General features: G+C 34.4%; 10 protein-coding genes across 10 annotated transcripts; 6 read left to right on the top strand and 4 right to left on the bottom strand.

The window, feature by feature from the left end:
• Positions 1–7: 7 nt before the first annotated feature.
• On the bottom strand, positions 8–964 carry NAEGRDRAFT_80058 (uncharacterized protein; the record flags this gene model as incomplete). Its single annotated transcript, XM_002676161.1, has 1 exon — positions 8–964. One exon carries the CDS (start codon positions 962–964, stop codon positions 56–58), a length of 909 nt encoding a protein of 302 aa, XP_002676207.1. The 3' UTR covers positions 8–55.
• Positions 965–1556: 592 nt separating this feature from the next.
• On the bottom strand, positions 1557–3701 carry NAEGRDRAFT_49758 (uncharacterized protein; the record flags this gene model as incomplete). The annotated part of the gene is made up of 1 exon (XM_002676160.1): positions 1557–3701. The coding sequence occupies one exon, from the start codon at positions 3699–3701 to the stop codon at positions 1557–1559; it is 2145 nt and encodes a 714-aa protein (XP_002676206.1).
• Positions 3702–4237: 536 nt separating this feature from the next.
• On the bottom strand, positions 4238–6571 carry NAEGRDRAFT_58290 (uncharacterized protein; the record flags this gene model as incomplete). Its single annotated transcript, XM_002676159.1, has 2 exons — positions 4238–5047; positions 5497–6571. The coding sequence occupies 2 exons, from the start codon at positions 6569–6571 to the stop codon at positions 4302–4304; spliced, it is 1821 nt and encodes a 606-aa protein (XP_002676205.1). The 3' UTR covers positions 4238–4301.
• Positions 6572–6779: 208 nt separating this feature from the next.
• NAEGRDRAFT_36958 (uncharacterized protein) lies at positions 6780–7909 on the top strand. Its single transcript, XM_002676246.1, has one exon. It carries the CDS (start codon positions 6786–6788, stop codon positions 7890–7892), a length of 1107 nt encoding a protein of 368 aa, XP_002676292.1. The 5' UTR covers positions 6780–6785; the 3' UTR covers positions 7893–7909.
• A 254-nt stretch (positions 7910–8163) lies between these two features.
• NAEGRDRAFT_80054 (BRCT domain-containing protein) lies at positions 8164–10532 on the top strand (the record flags this gene model as incomplete). The annotated part of the gene is made up of 1 exon (XM_002676245.1): positions 8164–10532. One exon carries the CDS (start codon positions 8164–8166, stop codon positions 10492–10494), a length of 2331 nt encoding a protein of 776 aa, XP_002676291.1. The 3' UTR covers positions 10495–10532.
• Positions 10513–12585, bottom strand: NAEGRDRAFT_49754 (uncharacterized protein; the record flags this gene model as incomplete). The annotated part of the gene is made up of 1 exon (XM_002676158.1): positions 10513–12585. One exon carries the CDS (start codon positions 12583–12585, stop codon positions 10513–10515), a length of 2073 nt encoding a protein of 690 aa, XP_002676204.1.
• Positions 12586–13329: 744 nt separating this feature from the next.
• On the top strand, positions 13330–14587 carry NAEGRDRAFT_34284 (uncharacterized protein; the record flags this gene model as incomplete). Its single annotated transcript, XM_002676244.1, has 4 exons — positions 13330–13561; positions 13619–13726; positions 13947–14089; positions 14189–14587. 4 exons carry the CDS (start codon positions 13330–13332, stop codon positions 14585–14587), a joined length of 882 nt encoding a protein of 293 aa, XP_002676290.1.
• Positions 14588–14849: 262 nt separating this feature from the next.
• Positions 14850–15005, top strand: NAEGRDRAFT_34280 (uncharacterized protein; the record flags this gene model as incomplete). The annotated part of the gene is made up of 1 exon (XM_002676243.1): positions 14850–15005. The coding sequence occupies one exon, from the start codon at positions 14850–14852 to the stop codon at positions 15003–15005; it is 156 nt and encodes a 51-aa protein (XP_002676289.1).
• Positions 15006–15547: 542 nt separating this feature from the next.
• On the top strand, positions 15548–17596 carry NAEGRDRAFT_68583 (uncharacterized protein; the record flags this gene model as incomplete). The annotated part of the gene is made up of 1 exon (XM_002676242.1): positions 15548–17596. One exon carries the CDS (start codon positions 15548–15550, stop codon positions 17594–17596), a length of 2049 nt encoding a protein of 682 aa, XP_002676288.1.
• Positions 17597–17926: 330 nt separating this feature from the next.
• NAEGRDRAFT_68582 (uncharacterized protein) lies at positions 17927–20054 on the top strand (the record flags this gene model as incomplete). The annotated part of the gene is made up of 4 exons (XM_002676241.1): positions 17927–17945; positions 18027–18266; positions 18322–19306; positions 19370–20054. 4 exons carry the CDS (start codon positions 17927–17929, stop codon positions 20052–20054), a joined length of 1929 nt encoding a protein of 642 aa, XP_002676287.1.
• Between the last annotated feature and the right edge of the window lie 4231 nt (positions 20055–24285).

Raw genomic sequence — 24285 nt, 5'->3', positions numbered from 1 at the left:
TCTTAATCCTTGAAACTTCGAATGATAATTTATAATAAAATTGATACAAAACACATTACTTTTCTTCTTCATTATTTACAAATCCAGAATTGGCTCTTACTTGTGGTTTCTTACCAAGGAAAGGACTAGTTCTAGATTTTGAGTAATGTTTGGATACATTTCTGATTTGTTCCTGAGTGAGATTGGATGGATTTCTCATATCCTTTGGTAAATCAAATTCTTCAGCAGCTTGGTTAAGAAGTTGTTGAACATCTTCATCAGTACGATTTCTCTTATATCTGGCATCTGGAATGAGATGAGCAAATGGATCTTTTTCTGATTTGGCTTGCTCTTCCTCGTATTGTGCAATTTTAGATCCTCTCCTCAATTGTTCCATTTCCTTAGCTGAATAGGTTGATTTCAATTCTCCACTTGCAGATAACATCTTTGAAAGTCTTACATTTTGTGACTTGTCTCCACCTTCAAATTCTTCTGTCAAAGTGGCAGCTTCATTAGAGAGTTTTCCCTCTTCTTTGAGACGATCTGCAACAAATTGGAAAGATGGTGGTGTATCACTTGGTCTATAATTTTCATTTTCACTCCTAATATTATTTCTAGCATTTCCCTCATTTGCTTGATTTTGTAAAAAGAGTCTTCTTTGTTCTTCATCCCACTTTTCTCCATTTGCTTTTAATTTTTCTCTATAATCAGCCAAAATCTTGGATTCCTTTTCTGTTGGTGGTTTTTCACGTAAATACTTTAACCACGAAACCCACTCCAATGGAAGATCTTGAGGTAAATGCAAAGCAGAGGTATCATAGCCTTTAGAATACTCTACAGTTCTCTTCTCCTTTCCTGTATCCACCTCCAAAAAATAGCTATTTCCCTTGATATCTTTTCCAACGAATGTTCTTGTTGAGGATCCCGATATTGTCGATGCTGCTGATGAGACAAGCTTCTTTACTTTATTGAATAAATTGGACATTTTTTTTAATTAAATTAGATGAATATTATTATTAATATCATGATGATGAGCGTGGACTTGAATGGAGTCCATTTGGCTAATTGATTATATTAATAAATTATTACTCTATTATTATTAAATTAAATTATTTGATGATGAGGAAGGAGGATGAAATAATTTTTATTAATTAAATAAAGGCTGCTGGTGATTGATGATCCAAATAAATAATTACTCATTTTCATCCTTCAAGAGTGGCTTATCTCTTCTAAAGTAAATACTACCTCCAATATACAAGACACACAATGTTCCGATGGCTGTCCAAGCTGGATGATTGTGAACAAATTCGTTAATGTCTTTTGCTGTTTGTGAGATCTTTTCCGATACAGAGTTCATTTTTTTGATATTTGATTGTTTAAACTTGGATAACTAAGATAAATGAAATAATTAATTGGATGTGATAGTTTAATATTCTTGGACTCAATAGACAGAAAGAAAGAATACCACTATGGCTTTCATTTTGGTGCAGTTCAAGCATACCAAATAGGCCCATCTTTTCAATTTCCCCTCTTTTTTGAATTTACAATTTTACACAAATCAAAACAAGTCTACTTGATTACTTGGTTCTGTATCGTTGTCTATAGTTGAGGGTTATCCAAGATACATTATTTGGACGATAAAACGCATTGGCAATAGCTAAATTCCAAGTATTTTTCATTCTATTTCCATAACAAATAATCTCAATAAATTCTTCTGGGCGACATTGCGAATTTGGATCACGTTCTGCACTCAACTTGAGGGACTCATCAAAGTTCTCGTCATCCTGTTGAGTTATAAGGGGAATTTGAGGATTTTCTTCGTGCTCCTTTGCTTTCAGTTCATAATATAACTTCTTTGATTCCTCCAGTTCTTTAACAGTAGGTAGCTCAAGATTCAATTTTGTTGCAATGTGAGAGGCAACTTTGTAAATTCTCAAAATTCTATGAGCAACCAACTTGGCATGATTTTGAAGAAGTGGTCCAAGATACTTTTCATCATGAGCCGGCTCCAAGTAGAATGAAAGTTTGTGTGACTGAGGGTTTACATTAGGAGGAATACCTCTTAAAATATCAACAACCCACTGAGGAATGTGAGTAATTTCGGTCTCATTGCCATCAAAGTGTCTTAGTTGCTTTTTGAAAGGGCTCTTCTCACTATCATTCTTTTCAAAGTGAACGATTACAGAAGTATTTTCAGGTAAATTAAATGTACGCTCTGGTAGTAATTGAGGGAGGTCTTCTCTTTGCTCAGTACTGAGCCTTTCTTCTCTTTCTTTACGTTCCTCTTCTGACATTTGTTGCAATAAAACTTCATTTCTACATTCTTTCCAATTTCTAAACAGAGCCTGAATGGTCATTACTCCATAGTTGACCTTTTCTTCCTCAATAGCATCTTTGAAACCAGACTCGAAGGCATAATTTTCTGCATTAAAGCATTCATTTGGATTGAGTACAATTTCTAGACATCCCAACTTTTTCTCAACAGTGAACCAATTCCTCACAGAAATCATTTCTTTAGAAAAATCGTTGCATAAGGTTTCAAATAAATCCTCTCCGTCATCTGTCATTGTATTATTGAGTTCTGTATAATCTTTGATCATGTTACCTGTGGTAATATCCCAAAGAGTAACTCTTCCAGAGTTATCCTTCACTAACACTCTCTTTCTACAATTCAATATAAAGTGTGCAATAATACCAGGACATCCAAGAATTTTTGACTTTGGATGACAATGCAATGTTCCTGATGGCTTTCTCTGCACTTGGAATGAGCTAGCTCTTGCTCTGCTTGGAGTTTTTGGAGTTAGTGGAGAATAATCTACAAGATTAGAAAATACTGGCGACATATCCATAGCATTAAAAGAGTTGGAGGCAGATTTTGGAGTCAGTACAGCATTGTTTTCACTGTAAGGATCCTTAGATGCAGATAATCCATCCACTAATTTACCATACTCGAACTCATAAATATTTGAATCAGTAGATCCAACCCAAATTGTGCTCGATAATTTTCCACCTTTTGGAGCAATACTAGTGCAAAGAACTGAATGCTTGTTAAATGATTGAGATGTCATTGAATTTAAATCTGCAACAGTACACATCTTCTTATTCTTTGCATCAAGATAATATACAAAACCATCTCTGGTTCCAATTGTAAAAGAGGCTTGATCTGTGTCGAATGGATCAAACTCTAGGGTCCAAATTGATGCGTTAGTAGAGGTTTTTGAGGAATTGAAAGAGAATGTTTGTAAACATCTCTGGTTTCTTAAATCCCAATATTTAACTGTACCATCTGTTGATCCAGTAATGCAATTTTTTCCATCTGTTGTTAATTTAAGGCATCTAATATTATCCTTGTGGCCTCTTAGTTTACCAACCTTTGATGAAGTTCTCAAATCGTACAATCTAACAAGTTGGTCAGTAGATCCAGCCGCTACCAACATGTGCTGTTCTATTAATGTACCATTATTTCCACATGTTGATATATCAAGGGCATAGACGCTATGCTTTGGTTGAGGGTTAAGATGAGGAGGATAATAATTTTGCAAGCTCTGAATATCATATTGTTGGAAAGGTTTTTGGCCAAATTCTTGATTATTGACTTGTTGATTACTAACTATATTATTACTAATTGATTCAAAATATGATCTTATTGAGCATAACCTTTCAGCATCCCAAACAAATACAGAGCAATCTAGACCTCCTGAACAAAATGTTGAACAGGTCATTTGTCCTGAATGATTTGTTGGAGCAGCCAAACAAGTAACATAATCAGTATGTGTTCTAATCAAATAATTATTATTTTTCATCCACTCTCCAAATTATACTAACCTGTATGTTAAGCAATGCTTCGGATCATTTATATCAACGTCCCACAACATTAGAGTATTATCCTGACTGCAACTAATTAAATGATGTCTATCTGCAAGTAAAATCATATCGGTTACCCAATCTACATGCTCTTCCAAACTAAATACATATTTATGATGATGATCAGATGATGATGGACTCGATGATGATAAAGGTGATGATTGTATGGATGTTTGTTTTCCTACATTATTTAAAGACCAACATTTAATAGTACCATCTCTTCCTCCAGACAGCAAATATTCATGATGATCATTATCTGTTTGATTCTCTCCACAATAAATTAATTTGTTGATTCCGAATCGATGTGCTTTGATCTTGTTGTTGGGATAGGGAAGGAGATACGATACTGTTGGTTCTCTCATTTTTTAAAGGTTGGTTTTTGTAAAACTTGTTTCTAATTAATGTCAATTTATTAAACAATTCTAAGGTGATATTATTGATACTCATTGGAAATACTGTTACTTTTTTTTCGAGGTTCTTGGCTTTCTTTTTGGTTTTACTTCCTCCTCAGATTCCACCTCAACTACTTCCTGTTCATCATCGTCAGTTAAATCAACTGGGATTTCCTTTTTGGTTTTCTTTCTGGTTGACCTTCTTGGTTTCTCCTCTTCCTCCTCTTCAGATTCCTTTTCTTCCTTTTTACGTTTGGTTGCTGACTTTTTTGGAGATTTTTTCTTTTGTGCTTTAAGCATTTCTTTTTCCTTCTGTTTTATGGACTCTTTAAGCTCTTCAACTTTTTCCTCATCTGGCTTTAAAATTTCAGGAAGGAATGAAAGGGAGCTAACTTTCAATAAATCATAAGGGAATTGATTATCGGCGTTATATAAATTCTTATTAGCACTATAATGATTTACCAAGTCTTTTGCTAGTTGAATCTTGTTATTTTTGCAGGCCATATGAAGTGCTGTATCTCCTGAATTATTTGGAATGTTAATAATTTTTGAAATTCTTTCTTGTTCCTTAAGCATGTCAAGCAATAGACGCAGAGGTTCAAGTCTGTCAGCAGCAATCAGCTGATGAATAATAGTTTCACCAGTAGCTGTATTTGTGAACACATTCAATGCATAACTTGGCTTTACAATAAAATCAAAAATATAATTAATTACACTATCAGGTATATCAGAATTGGAAATGGCATGGGAGAGAGTTGGTTTAACTTGCCCAGTTGGTGTTTCGGCTAATTTTTCTGGAACTAGCTTTAAAACTATTGGAAGTGAGTTAAAGTGAGAGTAAAGAGCTGATGATAGTAATGTAGCAGCGGTCGTTGGATTAAGTTTACATCCTGCCTTTTCAATCATAAAAGTGCACAACTCGTTCGAAATGATTGATGGTGTTATAAAGTCTTGATTTTGGTCTTTGACATCTGACCAGCCATTATTTAACATAACTTGTAGATTCTTGATAAAATTTCCAACATTATTAAAAATACATCCTGAAACTATTAAGGCGAATATGCCAGAAGAAAGCATTTTTCCTTCATTTTTGGTGGCCACCCATTTTGTAATTTCTTCTAAAAGATTTTTGATTTTTTCATTTGGTTGTTTTAAAATATTGAGCCATGAATTTGCAGACAGGTTGGAAATAAGACTTCCATTGTTCAATAAATAGTTAATTACTTTGGAATGTTATAAAAATGGGAAAATGTCAACTAACCTTGATGTTTTTGTTTGTAAGCAGCACGGCTACCAATAATTTGATCTAGTAATGTACCATTTGAATTCTTCTGGAATAAGAATTCAAACTTGGTATTTGGATTGATATTGTAAACTTCTACAATATTTTTAGCAGCATCGATTGATGATAATTTTCCAATACTTCCTTGTACATTGATTTTCAAATCGTGTGGAATATCAAAATCTACAATTCCAATAGCTTCTTCATACCAAATTCCAGTTCGTTCATAAAGGCCATCAGTACTACCACCCTTTTCTCTCCACTCAAGTAATCTCTTTCTATTTCTTACAACTGCATCATAAAGAGATTGAATTTGCATTTCTGTATAATTAGTAAGAATGAAATTAATATTTTTGAGCTTTGGGAATTTTTCAAGAATATATTTGAAAGTGGCACTTGTGAGAAGGTAACTATGATTTCGTCTGCCTTTTCTTGGCTTTTCTAAACCAATCACATTGAGTGTGGTAAGAGTATCACACCATACATCTCTGTTTTTTTTATCTTCAGAGTAGTCAACAGTAGGGCCACCATAATATCCATAGTAAGAGCCATCCTTTCTGAATAATGAAGTAAAGTACATGGTAGGAGTTACTAATGCAAGTTCTTCCAATTTGGAACATTTCTTTAGAATTGCTTCCTTGATTTCATTCCATTTGTAATTTAATTCTCCAAATTGAATACTCTTTAATGAAGATCCACAATCTTTGATCATTTGACATACTTTAGGCCAAATTGCATGATGTTGAAGATTGAGTGGTGCAAGATCTAAATGTTTTGTTTGGGTAATAATTTCTTGAAACTTTTCCTTGTAGAATTTACTCAACAATTGCAATTTAAAATAGTATGGAATAGAAGGTAAAAAGCTAAATATTTCAAATACAACTTCGGAAGGAAGCTTTTCGAGAGAATCAAATCTAACTAATTCATCATATTCGTTTGTGAAAGGTTTAACATCATCATCTATTGTAATATTAAATTCGGTTGGTTCTTCTAGTATTTCTTCGTCACTCTCTTCCTCTTCCTTCTTTTTGGCTGATTTCTTTCTTGGTGGCATTTTTTTAGGCTTGTTTGGTGATTATTCTTCTAATTAGTCGAAATATATCAAGGTTCATATTTTTGTAAAGCATCTTTTTAAAGATTATTTCAATAAAAAATTAATTCCAATAAAGCTACTGGTCATCTTTCCTAATAAACAATTTTTTAATAATTGAATATGCAATTTTGAAATTTGGCCTCAACAAAGAATAAATTTTAAATTCAAAAAAAATATGCCAAAGCCTTGTGCAAACTGCAACTCTAGAAACGCAGCACTTAAAAGACCAAAGAACGGAGCCCTCATTTGTAGGGAATGTTTCTTTGACTTGTTCGAGACGGAAATTCATGAAACTATTATTAATAATAATTTATTTAAACCTGGAGATAAGGTTGCTATTGCTGCTAGTGGTGGAAAGGATTCTACAGCGTTGGCACATATTATGAAAGTTTTGAATGAAAGATATAATTACGGATTGGATTTATACTTGTTGAGTATTGATGAAGGTATTAAAGGTTATAGAGATGATAGTTTAGAAACAGTTAAAAGAAATAGAGAGCAATATCAAGTACCTCTCAAAATTTTAAGTTATAAAGAATTATATGGATGGTCAATGGATGAAATTGTTCAACAAATCGGATTGAAGAATAACTGTACATTCTGTGGAGTTTTCAGAAGACAAGCACTTGATAGAGGATGTGAACAATTAAAGGTTGACAAGATGGTAACTGGTCACAATGCCGATGATATTGCTGAAACTGTTTTGATGAATATTCTTAGAGGAGATATTGGAAGACTTGAACGATGTGTTGATATTATTACACATGATGAAGGAGGTTTTAGCATTCCAAGAGCCAAACCATTCAAGTATACTTATCAAAAGGAAATTGTTCTCTACGCCTATTTTAAGAAATTAGATTACTTTAGTACTGAGTGCTCTTATTCTCCAAATGCTTACAGAGGACATGCTAGAGAACTTATCAAGGATTTGGAACAATTACGACCTCAAACAATTATTGATATTGTTAAATCTGCTGAACAATTTGAATTTACCAATGAAACAATCTCAGAGGATTCCACTGTAAAAAAGAGAACTTTGATGAACTGTGTCAAGTGTGGTTATATTAGTAGTCAAGAATTGTGTAGAGCATGTGTCTTCCTTGAAGGTCTTAACAAGGGTACTGCCAGAATTACTTTATACTCATCTCATGGTCAAGCAAGAGCAGGTAGAGAAGCAATGGCCAAAGAGATTGAACAACAATCATCATCTTCATCTCAAACAGATGCTGCCTCAACACCACAAGATAAGAAGCCATCCCAAGATAAATCTCTAGAGTGGTAATAAATTAGTTTTATTGCAATAAATTTTGAGGCCCAATTACAAGAAGAAGCAATCAGTGGAAAATAATTTGGGCGGTATTTTAGCCAGCAAATAAAAATACATATTTATTTTATTAAATAAAAAAATATCATCACACCCAACACTTTCTCATCTACAAAAGTGTTCTCTCCTGGCTGGATAATAAATAGTATTTTTTGACTAACATCATCTATCATCGGTTCTTGGAATAGTTGGCTGATTATAATCGGACGACTAGATAGTATATAATAATATGAACATTACAAATTTTAAGACTGAAGACGATGAAAGAACCGATGATGAATCAGTGTCATCAGAACAATCATCATCATATAACCAAGGTTTTATTTTAGATAATTCGGAGGGATTAAACCAACAACAACATAATGATTACTCTGCTACAGCAACTGACCAACATGTAATTGTTCAAGCAGCTGCAGAGACAACTAATGATATGTATAACTCCCATTTTGGGCTTCAAGAAAAGATATTCGAAGGGTTTCTTGTCTGTTTTTCTCAGGCTCTTTTAGATCCACATCTTGAAGATTTAAAGTTTAAAATTATTTCTAATGGAGGTCAATTCTTTGATGCTCCAAATGAAAAAGTTAATATACTTATAACTCCTAACTCTAACAATCATGACAAAGAAAGAATTAACCATGCTTTGAAATACCACTTACCAATAGTATATGAACATTATGTAACTGATTGCATCAGTGTCGGAACAAGATTGGATTGGAGTCAATACTGTATCCCAAGTGATCAAGATGAAAAACCTAATCTTCCTAATTCAGGAACAACAGTTTCCGAACATTTTCACCAACAACAACATAACCCACATGCTCCAACATTTAATGTTAGACTGTTTGTTAAGGGTTCTAGGCACACCACATTCACAGAAGAATTCCCAGAAGTACTTTATACACTTACATGGAAACATAAGTATGATGTTAGAATTGTTTGTAGTGAAAAGATATTTGCTGGAAAGAATCAAGTTAAAATTATGGAAGGAATTGATATGTTTCTTGTAATGGGATATAATGATCGTATCCCTGTTTTCCCAGAAGATCCTACTTCCCCAGTTGCTGATGGTAAAACAAGTTCAAAGAAAAAGAAGGCAACTGTATCAAAAAAGAAAGGATCTTCCCAACCTAAAAAGTCAGAAGACAAATCTACTATTAATATTTCTAGTTTACATAGATCATCAGATGAAGAAATTGTAATACGTTTTGGTATCAATAGTTTATATTGTTCAAAGAGATTTCAATATATGCCTTTCAGACTTTGTGTAAAGTACACCCCAACAGACTCATCTGATGATTATCATTTTACAATTTTCTCTGCTGAATTCAAAACTTTTGTGAAAAAGGATGCTAACATTTCCAAATATTTGAATCAACCAATGCCTCTCAATCCAACAGTTAAGGTTGTAACAAAGGCCTGTACCACTACAACAAAAGTTGATTACTCAAAATTTACTACAGGTTGTACTTCACCAAAACAACAAACAGGTAAAAAAACAAAAAAGGGATCAACAACAAAAAAGAGAAAAAAGGAAACTCAACCTGAGGAAGGAGAAATGATTAACCAGTATGCTCCAAATCCATATATTGATCCTAATGCCAATCCATGGCCAATGAATGATATGAATATGATGTATAATCCATTCCTTCCAATGTTCCCAAATCATATGCCTCAAATGTATTCTTCTCACGATCCAAATGCACAACTTTATCCAATGAGTTCAGGAATGTCTTGGCTAGGTGAACCTGTTGGATTAAATGATAATGGAGACTATTTTTATGCTCATTTATTGAAGGATGGAATTGTTTACCGAGTTAACGATATAGTTTTTGTCTCTCCTGAGGATTGTGATTCAGAGGATAGACAAGATAAGGACGAGGCTCTTGATGAAAGAAAAGATATCGAAAAATATTGGGTTTGTAAAATTGTAAACTTTGTTCAAACAAAGAATGATGAAATGAGATTTGTTGGGCAATGGTACTACAGATGGAGTGATTTACAAGGATTTGGATGTAATATCGAAGAAGCAACAAACCAATCAAAATGTAGAAAACATCATGATTATCCATGTGAAAAGGAAATCTTCCTTACTCATGAAGATATGCACTATGGTCCTTTGGTTAGTATCAAGGGAAAGTGTCAAGCAAAATTCATGGATCCTGATATTCAACTTGATATCGAAGAAAAGAAATGGTTAGAAAAAGACAATCACTTCTTCTTCCAATGTGGATTTAATAGAAATAAGATTGAAATGTTTGGCCTTCAAGCACATGAACAACAACCATCAATTCATACAGTTCATCACCATCATCAACCTATGACTCCTCTAGGCTATCATGGAATGCAACCAATGCCTGTTGCAGATATGTCAAACGCTATGAGTCAAATGGGTCAAATGCCTCATCCTTCCCCTTTGAACCCTGGTCTTTTCCCTGGTATGACTCCTCTTCCATCAAACCCATTTGCTCCTTGGACTCCTTCACCATTCCCATCTTTCCCTACTTCTTCTCTTGAGCCACCTTTGAAAAAATCAAATGTTGGTTCATCTTCAGATAGATAACTGCCAATTTAAATAAATTTATTCCATTTCCTTTCTGCAAATCACTAATTGATCCCTGAAAAACAAAATTTGTTTGTAAAATGGATTGTCTATTTCTCCCTTATTGATCTCAGTTATTGTTTGAATTATAAAAGTTGAAATTGCCTCATATCTACACATGTTTCGTTTGATCATTACTGAAAGTATGTCCAATATTATGGCAAAATCTTTCTCAATATTAAAATAGGTCAATAATTTAGGAAGAGACAAATTTGAAATCGTAAAAAGATCTCGTATCAATTCTGCTTTCTTTTCCTCATTCACAACATTTTGTTCCTTAGTTTCAGTCAAAAGTGAAACTATGACAGAAGCAATATCGTCACAGTGGCATCCAATTTTGTGCATTTCATAACTTTCCATAAGTATGTACAACGATTGATCGTTTCTCCCTTGTTGTTTCAACTTGGAACTGTAATGAGATAGTAACTTGGCTTTGTTCTTTCTTAAAAATTCAATAAATTTTGGTGTGGAAGGTGTATTTAGTTTCCCTTCTGCCATTAAATCCAAAGCAAACTTAATCAAATCCAAATAATTTTCCGGTATTAAGGGAGCTAGCTTTAAAAAATCAGGGCTTTGAAGTATTTCAATTATTTTTGAAATTCTACACTCAATCATTAATACAGCCTTTGCATATATGCTATCAACATTAATGAGAGAAGACTCAGTTATTTTACATCCTTTCACTATAGGGCTATAACTTCCATGCTCAGAAATGTAGGACAGAATGAACGTTCTATCATATACAATTCCATCACTAGCCAAAACTGGATTAGTAACGATTTTTCGTGTTACAGGGCATGACACAGTACTAAACTCAACTCTCCTTTTCAAATTTTCAATTGTGATTAGAGTTTGTTGCGTGAGTTGTTCGATAGTTAAATTATTATTTACAGGTCTGTTAATTTGATTGGTAGGATTTGTTACATTGCTAGCAGGGCTTGGTATTCTGGTATTTACAGGATTTTGGTTGGGTTGGAAAATTGGAGAAGGTGGAGTTGGTACTGTTGGGATAGTTTCTTTTGGTTTTGCAATATTTTGCTGTTGTTGAGGAGGAATGTTTGAAGAAGTTAGGCTCACTGTTCTAACAGATTGTGTGGAATTATTTGGAATTTTTAAAGTCACTTGATTGAGGTTATCTTTCTGTTGTGATGTTTGATTATTTCCACTTGTTATAGAGGGGTTCGAATTATTTCTCATATCTGCATTGACATTTCCCATTTGTTGTTGATTATTCACAATAGGATTAGCTTGCTGTAATGATGGTATTATTGAATTTTCCTCAATTTTAGGTTTTGGTAATTTGGCAATGACATCGGGCGAACCTACAACTGCCACGCCATTACTGGAATTATTGTTTCCTATTGGTGTAGTCTGGACAGTAGTAGTAATAGCACTATTAGCACTCGTTGAAACTTGTGAAAACTGGCTCGAATTATTACTTTCCAAATTATTAGAGGAATGATTGCTCTTTTCTCCACTATTAATCGATGAATTATTAGATTGTGATTTTTCTTGTGTCATTGCTGCAACAGTACTGCCCATTGTAGTTGTCGAATTTGATAAAGTACTACTACTATTATTCATATTATTCATATTATTCATATTATTACTATTATTGCTTCCATTATTATTATAAGATGCAACAATTGAAGGCTCCGATAAAGTCGATTGCACCACCACTTTCTTTGATGATACAAAAACCACATCATCCGAACGTTCTCTCTTCACCTTAGGCTTTGTCATATCATCAATTTCAATAACAATTGCAGCAGCACCACTGCTACTCCTCTCATCTTTATCATCAATAACAACAATGGGTTTGGTATGATTTAATACTTTGGGAATCCTTCGTTTATGAGTTGCAGTGGAGGGTGATGAAACAATGGCATCGGAATCATCGGAATTTACTTCTACAACATCATCGACCATTTGTGTTGTTGATGTATTTTGTTGTTGTTGTTTGTTATTAGTGGATGTGGGTTTTTTCTTTGGTTGATGATTGGTATTATTTGATCGTGCTGGAGTGGTGAGAAAGTCTTCAAAGAATGGCATTTTTTTTTGTAAATGAAAATTAAATGTTTAATAAAATGTTTAATACTAAATTACAAAAAAATATTAAGATATTAAAGGAGTTGGAAAGTATTGTGTGCAACAGAGAAATTTTCTATAATATTATCATCATCCTCAATTTCGAAAGAGTGGTGATCTTTTTGAGCTCTCAAAGTGATAATAAACTGTGTTGTTTCCATCCTTTTCATTTTCCTCTGAAAACATTTCCCAATTTCACACAATCTTCATCAATGACACGTGTTCCACCAATTTATAATTTATCACTGACTTGCCAATTTTAAATCAATTTCATTACCAAAAAAAATGGCTCACCTCCTCAACAATAGAAAAACCTTCTCGAGCAATAATTTATTATCATTTCGAGGTGCTGGTGCTGGAGGTGCTGGAGGAGGAGTAGGTGTCGATAGTGTTGGTGGTGGAATGTTCCGAGCATCGAATAGTGGACAGGGTAATAGTGGTGGTGGGGAATATTCATCTGATCCGAGTACTGTAACATCTACTTTCCAATTTTCATCAACATTACCATCATCCTATTCTTCATATTCGGATAGTAAGAAAGATTCTGGATTCTTGTCAATGTGGCAACAGAAACATCAAAAACTTTCACAATTTGGAATTATTAGAAATTCGCCCTATTTTTCCATGTGTTTGATTTGTTCCTTGTTGATAATATTGTCGACCATTATTTTGATGAGTGTTGTGTTTTTTGTATTGACTGATGAAGAGATGGATCAATTCAAGATTGGAATTTATTCTGTTGTTTCGAGTAATGATAAGAATGATTGGCATTTGAAGTATTCTTCAAAATCTGATGAAAAGTTTTTAAAGTTTATAGTATTTGGGGATTGGGGAAGAAAGGGAGCATTCAATCAGTCACATGTTGCAGAGCAGATGGGATATTATTGTCAAAATTTTGGATGTGATTTTGCTATTTCAACTGGAGATAATTTCTATCAAGGTAAGTTTACTGTTTGGAGTGGAAATTTAATTATTTCAATATTAATAATAATAATAGAGGGTGTAAAATCTGTAGATGATCCTTTGTTTAAGGAGAGTTTTGAAAATGTGTACAAACATGAAAGTTTGCAAAAAATTCCATTCTTATCTGTTTTGGGAAATCATGGTATGTGGAATTTCAATAATTTTTATAATAATTGGATTAATATTATTAAATAATTTAGATTATAGATCCAATCCAGCAGCTCAAATCGAATATACCAATCACCCTTCTTCATCCAAACGTTTATATATTGCATCAGAGTATTTTTCAGAGACAATGTACTTCCCAGAGAAGAGAATTCAACTTCTTTCCAAAGATGGAACTGACACTATTGGAAATCTAGTTGGAAATTTTGATTTTAGAGTTCAATTTTTGTTTTTCGATACTAATCCATTCATTCACAAGTATTATACTCATCCTAAAATGAATAAGGAAGCCCTCCACAAAACCAGAGATATTCGAGCTCAAAAAAAGTACATGGAAACTGTTATGAAACAATTAGACGAGAACATTGAGAGTGGAGAAGAGGATGCCATTTCATATTTCATCAACTCTGAAAGATCGAGAACAAATATTTTGAGAAAGAATGTGAATGAATTTGCCACCGATGATAAGAAAAGTGATATTCCATTGTGGAAGATTGCAATTGGACATCATCCATTCTATTCAGCATCCACACACGGAGACAATGAAAATCTCATTGAACATTTACTTCCATTCCTTAGGAAGAATGATATTAGATATTATTTTTCAGGACATGACCACAGTATTCAATACTTGAAACCATACGACACTCTTAACCATTTCATTTCTGGAGCTGGATCAGCTGTTCGCTTTGATGTTTCAAACCACCATCCATACTTGAAGAAATTCCAACAAGAATCTGGATTTATCTATATAAGATTATCTTCGAATATTATGGAACTTTCATTTGTAAATCTGTTTGGAAGAGTTACAGAACGTATTAAAATACCACGAGAATAATGCAAAATGCAGTCACTTGTTGTGACTCTGTGAATATTGATTTCATAGCTTATTGAACCAAATTGAAATTGGTTCAATGAAAAGAAGAGCTTTTTTTTTCTACTCATTCACTGACAATAGAATAAATTTCATGATGAGAGAATATCTTAATATCACTGAGTCAATTGACTCAAATTTCAACTTCCTTTTTATCTTATCGTTCACTTGTTGGGAGTATTGTTCTCTTTAATTTTATTTAAAAAATATTTTTTTAAAATAAAAAATGTCATCAGGTTACGGTGTTAGAAGCAAGAACGGAAGATGTTACGGTCTCTGGATGGATTACAGAAGCTGCATGTATCACAATGAACAACCAAAGGCCTGTAGTGCTAATTTGGAAGATTATGTGGAATGTTTGCACCATTTTAAAGAGGTATGATGATGATTTTCTTCTATTTATTAATTGTCTTTTTTAAATAGTCTGAATGGCACAAGAAGGTTGAAAAGAAATTACTCGAACAAAAGGATACTTATTCAAACAGATTCAAAACAACCGAACCAAAGGAAACAACACAATCGAGCCATCATTAAATAGAAGCGGAACACTCTAGTAGTAAAAACTTGTACAATGGAATTTTGAATTGACTTTACGAGGTCGGCAAGAACACACATCAATAAAACAAAATATATTAAAAAGCAAATTATGATGAAGAGGATTTTATTAACAAGGATGAATGGCAGGAATTTATATTAATTTTTATGATGATGAAGTAAATTGATACATACAACAAATACATTGTATCATCAGCTTATTTAGCAACAAGAAAGAAACTAGCTGATCAATATACATCTACATAGAAAATGATATGAGGTTCATATCATGATTTACTTTATATTGCCCGCCATCAAGTTTTGAACAAATAACTTTCCGTTATTAAATCAACTACGATGTCGTTAAAAACTAAGGAAGAAGAGAAAAAAATGCAAGCAATGAAATCCCCTTCAACACCAATCAGAAGGCCTAATTGGAGTTCGGAAGGGTTTTCTAACAATGGATTGGAAATTTTAGATCATAGCAATGATGCTGATAATCATGATGAACATGTTGCCTTATCTCCAAGTAATAGCTCATCAATGAGTAGAACAATAACACCAGTTTCAAACAGTGCACGTCATCAGAATATAAAGCCACGTTCAATGGCCTATCGACAACAGCTTCAACAACGAGCAGCAAGTACAGGTAGTAGTGTATCTTCATCTCAATCAAGATCCAGTACAGCTCAACCTCTCGTGAGGAGAACGCAGAATAGTTCTTCTAAGGGATCCTTAACTATTGAATCGGATGCTAGACTTGTACATTCTTCTGGAAGATCTTATTCTGGAATTGATAACAGCGAAATTTCCATAACACCAACAACAAGTAATCAGTATGATAATAATAACTCTGATATTCAAAATTCATATCGTGGATCTGAATCTACAATTGTAAATCAATCTCTAACTGTTCCATCAAAATTATTAAGAAATCCATCAAAGGGTAGTGTAGAATTTGAAGATAGTATTCATTCGAGACAAAATCTGGATGACAGTGGTAATTCGATTAGCACTGCCAATGATTCATTTGCTTCTGAAGTATCGGTGAATAACTCTGTAAGGTCCAAGACGAATTCTCAAGTTAATTTACTTTCTCCAAATGTTCAAGGATTGCCAAAAGCTGTAGGAAATTCTTTTGAGGATAGTAGATTGGGTGCTGAAACACCTTACAGTGGAGATAATAACGGAACAAGAGATTCTCTGCCAAACCTCTCAACTCCAATGGTAAGACATATGGGAAGTTTCCAATTCCAAGACGAGGATTTATATGCTGGAAAGGTTAGATTTGAACATTTTAGTGAAATTATCAAGCAATTGGATGAAATTAAGGGAAAGTTTGATGATAGAGTTAACGACCTTACTCTAGGTATTACCTTTTTCGATAAAAATCTTCAATCAGAACAAGCCAAATGTAGAGAATCTCTCATTAGAGGATTTATTTCTGTAGTTAAAACTTTGGCTCAAGAGAAGATTCCTGAGGTTTATTTGAGATCAGTCCCCAAGTTTGGAGGAAATCCTTCAATGGTTGTTCTACACAAGGCTTTATTGGAATTGAGGAGAGCAACTTCAACAAATAGCCCTCAACATTCCTTAGTAGTTAAATTGGATTCGGAAATATCTTTGGAAATAGAAGACATTGCAAAGAAAACTATTGATAATATTTTGAAGGACTTTATTGGAAGCTTGTCAACATCGAATGACAGAATCGCTAAGGGAGTCAAGACAATGAAACAGACCAATAAGAATCTGGAAATGATGCTTCATGATTTAAAGTCTGAAAATCTCTTCCTTTTGGAAAAAATTAATCACTTGGAAGGTGTGAATTTGATTCAACAAGAGGAAATTGATACGCTCAAAATTGAAATGTCCAGAAGATCTGCAGAAATGGACATTATTAAAGAGCAAGTGTCCAGAAGAGATAAGCTTTTAGATGAACAACGATCTAACTATCTCAACGAATTGGTTCAACTTCAAATGAAACTATTCGAGACAAGTAAATCACAAAAGTCTGGCACAAGTTTCAGACCACCAAGTTCAACCGGATTTACAACACTTAAGGATACCTCATCAGCAAGGGCTCCAACACCAGTATCTAGTTTTACAGTTCCATACGATGAACAAGAAGCTTCACACCAATCCGATCTAGAGCTAAGCAAAATTGTAAAACAACATCAAAGAGAATTGGAAAAGATGATTGAAGAAAGATTTGAATCATTTAAAATTCAATACTTGAAGGAGAAGAGAAAGAGCGAACGATCTCACAAAGAAGAATTGGAACACAGAGAAGTTGAAGTTAACAAGCTCAAAAAGACAATTAATAACCTTGAAAGGTCACTTGCCGAGATGAGCTTGAATGAGTCAAGGTTAGATAAGAGAAATCAAGAATATGAGTACTCGGAGGATGATAGTGAAGATTATGATTCAGATAATAACTGATAACCACTCCTAACAGATTTAACTATCTAGTAGCAGTTTGATTTCGTTATGGAATAATGAGATCAACACAAAACAATTGTAGATATGTACAATATTGAAAAATGACAAAGTATTTTATTTGAATACTCCCACTCTAGGCGCAATTACTTTTCACAAGTAAAAACACATTTAACAATGAAGTGTTATTTACCTTAGATCTTTGTTAGTGTTTCTTCAGCAGTTTCACCCAGATTCCATTAAAAGTGTATAAATGTAGCAGAATGTGTCAAACATCTGTTTATTTGTTTGTAGACAACTTATCACACAAAAAAACAACAAAACATCAACACTATGAAACCACTCAAATCTGGTATGTATTCAACAAGTAATAATAACAAAATATTTACCAACATCATCACATTATTTCGAATATTTTAAACGAAATATAAAGATCGCGTTCAAGATTGGAACAAAAAGGACATTCAAACATGGTTATCATTAAACGGATTATCAGAATACTATATTGATTTTGTAGAATGTGGAATAACTGATGGATCTCTGTTGAAGAATAAAATTGGTGGAATTTCGTCCGAACAAGATTTGAAAAATTGGGTTTCGAATTTTGTATTTGCTTTTGGTCACTTGAGAAAATTATACTCTGCTATTAATCATTTAAAAGATAACGCATTTGGTGAGTTTTAATTGTACTTTCTAATAATTTATTTTCTAATTCTACTACTGTTTAGTATTTAATATGGAAAGTGTTAATTTTGAAAGTGAAAGACAGAAAAATGATAAATTGAGTGGTAAATCAAGTAGTTTTGTGAGTAAAGCAACTGTTATTGATTCTGGTATGATTAGAAATCGTGATGTCAGAACATTAACAGCTCACGAAGTTGTCTCACTTATTAGAAACGATTCTCGTATTGTAAAATTGAAAGATGAAAATTTGGGAATTGGAGCTTGGTCAAAGGAACATGAAGAAACATTCCTTTCACACAAAATTGATGGTCAAATTTTCATTAATATTACAAAACCATCCGATTATGGAGATTATGTTTTTGATAAATTGAGACCTGTTTATTCAGATGGTTTACGTGCTGAGCTTTTTGAAACTCTTACAAAAATTTCACAAGATATTTATGGTAATGGATATAGATATGTTGATCCAATTGATAGAAGTTCAACAACTGTTTCTGATATTATTTCACAATCAGGTCAATCATCCGATAGTTCTTTTCCATTGCTAACTCATCAAGAACAATTGGGAGTTATCATTGGTAAAATCAGACAATCATCAAAGAAGGTTCAAAATATGAGCGATGACGACTTGAAGGAATATGCAGAGAATTTGTGTACTATTGAAGGTCTTAAAAAGGCCTATCTCAACAAGGAATTTAATGCTATCAAGAAATTATTTAGTTCAATGAGAAATATTTCACAACATGGATCTAAGGGATTTTCTTTAAATTCCAAATCAGAATCCAAATCATTGATTGGTATGACTGATTCAGCCTCTCTTGATAAACTTCCTTCCGACATTGAAGAAGCTGAGGAATTGAGTAAGAAACTTGCCACTCGTTTCAGAGATACCATCAAGGTCAAGTTGGTAATTGCTGAAATTGCCAAAAATAAGAAGGAGAGAACTATGAGAAGATTACTCTCTCCAATTATGAGTTCAGTTTCCATGTCTCCTCAATTTGGTTTATTCCACTCTGGTGTAATTTTAGGGTATGTTCTTATTTAATAGTAATTTCCAATAATTTTTTAATTTCCAATATAATTTAATATTAGACCATGGTTGATTGAGTGGAATAGTAGTTCATTGTGTATTCCTCGTCGTTGTTATAGTAATGCAGCAACACTTGCCATTGATATACAGGAAATTTCCACAAAGAATTTGGATGTTGCTATTGAAAAGGTTAGTCAGGTCATTTCCGAATGGAATGTGCATCGTGCCTATTCTCAACACTCATCCAATTGTCAACATTTCGTTGATGATATTTGTAAAGCTCTTGGTATCAAGATGAACTTTTCAGGATCCATGCAACACTATGTGGAAAAATTGAGAACTAAGGGTTTGTGTAATATTAGATGGAGAGTTCCTGATGATATTAGAGAATTGGTTGGAATTAAGGAAAAGAAGATTACATTCTACACTCACAAACAATTGGATATTCTAGTTTGTACAATTCTCTCAAAGATTCCAGATTTCCAAGAAAAGTACGAGGAGGATTACATGTTATTGAAGAGTTTCGATCGTGCATTTTGGTTACGTTCATTCAAATCTCCTCAAAATGCCAATTATCATGCCATTACACCAGAGGAAAATAGAAAATACAGTGGATTGAAGAGTGAAGACGATGATGATATGGGAGTTTTTGGAGAATGTGATGATGAAGGTGATGGAAATGGAGATGGAACAGGTTGTCCATTTGGTCATCCAGAATCTCGTTCTTTCACTGCTGATTGGTGGTAATTGCTAAATAAAGTGTCTCATTCCAACACAATCTTTCAATCTTTTCTTCTTGCAGCTTGGAAGAGTTTGAAAATTTTTGCCAAACTTAAAAAGGAAAATCCTGGAGTGAAGAAAATAGGCATTAACTCAATGCTCTATCACAAACAATTTTGTTCCCACACACTTGATATTATCAAAAGCTATTGCATATTATTTATTTAAGCAGCAGCAGTAGTTGTGACTTGATTACAAGATTGATCGACAATTTCACTCATAGTTGAAGACAAGTCAGTCCAAGAAACAGTCATAGCTCTTGTGGAATCATAATTCATACCTTGGATTTGTCTGGCTCCCCAAACATTTGACATGGCATCACCTACAGCCATAGCAACAATCTTCCATTGAACAGCATTGTTTCCATTGTAAGGATTATCAAGATCAGTTGGAACAACTCCACTAGCATTACGCTTCCAACTATTAATCTTTGAAGCAATTGGAACAGCATCAGCACATGGTAAACAATAGGCATAATTACTTGAGGAACAGTATGAACAAGTTTGTCCATTCAAAACTGAAGTATCAGTATACTTGTAAGCACATAAATTGTCCAATTGAGAATTCAAGGTATTTCCAGTGTACTTTCCTAAAATATTAACTTGAATTGAATTGTAAAAGACTGATGGCTTTGCTTGCCATTCATTTCTGCAAGAGGTACATGAACATGGAACGTTTGCCAATCCATCAGTTAAAATATAAATAACCTTGTCAGCATCAGCTCTACCACCATTGGCAGGTCTCAAAGCATCAACAGCAACTCTGAGTCCGGGCACTTGAGCCGTACTTCCCGCCTCGTAGGACATAGTTGTGAGTGTGCTATTAATTAAGGTACCATCAGAGGAGAGTTTCAAAGCCAATGTACCATTGTTGTGGAATTTGACAATGGAAACCTTAATGGCATCGTCAGCAATCTTCATTCTACCAGTAATTCTCTTGGACAAATCTCTCATCAAATCAAAGTTAGTTGAACCAATTGACTTGGAGGAATCGAGTAAAAAGACAAAGTCAATCTTGGCAGCACAGTAACAATTCTTAAATTCGACATAGACGTCAGCATATCTGACAGCACCCATACCAGTTGTCATGGCATATCTGAATTTATCAGCTTGACAAGTAGAAGAATCAGAATCGAGTTCAACAGCTGGTAAACCATTGTAAGTAACTTGTCTTGGAGTCTTGTGACAATAGGTCGAGTCTGGGCATGAAATACTGGTGAGAGTAAGAGTGGATGTGGAATTGAATTCATCGAGATCGTTGGCCAAGATTTGACTTGCGAAAATTCTAATAGTTTGACCTTGGTTAATTTCAAATCTGTCGTCCTTAGCAATTGGTGAAGTTGATGAGATAACAAATGTAATAGTGGCAGTATCTTGAGCATTGGTCAATTGATTGTTATCAGTAACAGTAATGTAGAGTTTACAACTTCCAGAAACTGCAGTTGACTTTCTGGTGAAGGTGATGGCACCTGAAGTTGAGATTGTGAGAGTAGTGGCAAGATTTTGAGAAACACAATCATTACTTGTGGCAGTATAGGTCAAAGTATCAGAATCAGCATCAGTAGCAACATAGGTGTAAGAGTGAACATATGAACTGGCAACTGGAACAACTTGATAGGAAATGTCATCAGCAACTGGAGCTCTATTGTTAATAGTTACTGAAATAGTACAGGCAGTGCTGGTAGCAAGAGTATCAGTGGCAGTGTAAGTAACAGAAGTGGCACCACTACGGGTTGCTGAAGCGGTAAAGACAGTACCAACTGTTGTACCAAAATCAGTGGAAATTGAGCTAGTCAAAGCATAAGTAAATGGATCATTGTTAGAATCAGTTGCAGAGAACAATGTAGAGAGATCAATTGAATCCTTCTTATTCAAAGTAATAGAGTTAGAGGCACAGACTGGAGCAGAGTTGACAAAGGTAACAGTGAAAGTCAATTGTGAAACACTGTCATGAAGACCATCATTAAGCTTGAAGGTAATAGACTTGGCACCATTGACAAACTTGTTTGAAGTGGTCAATCTGATACCAGTTCCAATATTAGAGACGGTGATTGCAGCATCAGAAGAGGCAAAGTTAATGTATGAAATAGAGTCACCATCAGCATCAGAAACAGTAGCAATATCAGCCCAAGTGAAATCATAGGTAGTCTTTGTGTAATCTCTATTAATACTTGTACTCTTTCCAGTACCAGTTGGAGCATTATTAGTAACTGTAATGGTAGCAGTTCCAGGATTAGTGGCAGTTGACAAACCATCAGTACATTGGAATTTGAATGAACCAGTAGCAGTATAAACACCATTAGAACCAGTATAAGTAAGTGAGCTAGTTGGAGTATATAAAACACTCTTTCCAGAAACAGAAGTTGTACCACCAACAATGCTTGAAACAGCTCCATTGAAAGTAGCAGTATCCAAAGAATCATCATCAACACAAGAACTGCTCAAATCAACTGTAATTGTTGAACTCCATTTGCCACTAGCGGTCTTATCAATGGCACGTGGAGCAGTATTGAAGAGATTAATATTGACGATTGTGGCAGCATTTTGGAGAGATTCAGCACCATCTGTGAATTTGTAAGAGACAACATCAGCACCAATGGCATTTCCAGGAGCATTGTAAGTTAAAGTGGTTGTTCCAGTACTAACAGTACCCTTTTGAGCTGAAGCACTAACAAATGACAAGCTGTCACCATCAGCATCCTTAAAGGTTGGAGCAAACTTGGCAAATGGACTAAGAGTAATACCAGTAGCCTTCCAGTGAACATCCTTAGAGTCAGCAACTGGAGTGGACATGTTATTGTAAACAGTAACTTGAACGGTACCAGGAGTTGTAGCAATAGAATCAGAGGCAGAATAAGTGAATGAGAATTTACCCAAGTAAGCACTTGATGGACCAGTGGCAACAGCATTTGGTGAAGTTCCCATAGCAACGGTACCAGCAGTGGATGGTGAAATACTTGATGGAGTAACAGAATAAGTTAAGGTATTTCCTTCAGCATCAGTGACATCAGTTGCCAAATTCATTGAATAACCAGCCTTGTGAGTAGCCCAGTGAATACTGAAATATTTAGTGTTTGTAACTGGAGCAGTATTGATCATGTTAAAAGTGACAGTGAATGTGACAGTAGCCAAACCATCAGTAGCAGTAACCTTAAAGCTATCAGTACCAACATAATTGGCTGGAGCAGAATAAGTAACAGAGCTACCTGATAGAGCAGAAACAGTACCCTTAGTACTGAGAGATGTCTTATCAATACTACTAACTGTTCCCTTAGATTCGAGACCATTAGTATAGTCAGTATCAGCATAATTAACCAAGAGGTCAATAGTCTTGGAAGTTCCCCAATTGATAGTTTGAGTGGCAAGACTAGCGGTTGGAACATTGTTGAATGTTGAAACTGTGACAGTGACAGTGCTTTCAACATTTCCTGAATCAGCAACAATTACAGTGAAAGTGTCAACGTAGATCTTTCTCAATGGTGTGAAATAGAGAATCCCACCAGTGATGGTTGCAGTACCAGAAGCAGCGGTAGAACCCAAACGAACAATTGTTGAAGTGGTCAATTTGGCCAAAATATCGAGCTTGACAGAGGTGGCAGCCCAATGAACATCAAAGCTTTGAGCATAATCGCTGGAAGATACTGAGCTAACAACAATCTTGAAGGCACATTGAGCAGAGGTAGAAACGCCATCAGTAACAGTGTAAGCATAATTACGATCACCAACAGTAGCCATTGGTTTGAATAACAAATTACTTCCAGAAACTTGGAAACTATCACTTGGGTAAGTAGAACCAACAATGATGGCACTTCCTGGAACCAAATATGGAATATCATTAGAATCAGCATCAGTTACAGATGAAGCAATTGAGAAAGATTGACCAGATGAAATATAACTTGGATTGAATGAAACAGTAATATCACTACATGTTGGAGCATTGTTAGTAATGACAACAGAGGTCTTGGCACTGCTTGAAGCTAAGCCATCAGAAACAGTGAAAGTACAAGAGGCAGTACCAACAGTCTTGGTTGGAGCAGTAACTCTAACCTTAGGAACAGAATCACTAGTCTTGATACAAGAAGCTCCAGAAATACCAGTAGCAGAAGCGCCAACAGTCAATGAAAGAGAATCACTATCAGCATCAGTGTTAGAGTTGAGAACGGTGAAATCTTGTTGATTGTTTTGAGAAGCAAAAGTTC

The sequence above is a fragment of the Naegleria gruberi genome, assembly GCF_000004985.1.
Source record: "Naegleria gruberi genomic scaffold NAEGRscaffold_29, whole genome shotgun sequence".
Classification (NCBI taxonomy): domain Eukaryota; phylum Heterolobosea; class Eutetramitea; order Acrasida; family Naegleriidae; genus Naegleria; species Naegleria gruberi.
The sequence above is the reverse complement of the archived record's forward strand: the minus strand, read 5'-3'. Positions and strand labels throughout refer to the sequence as shown.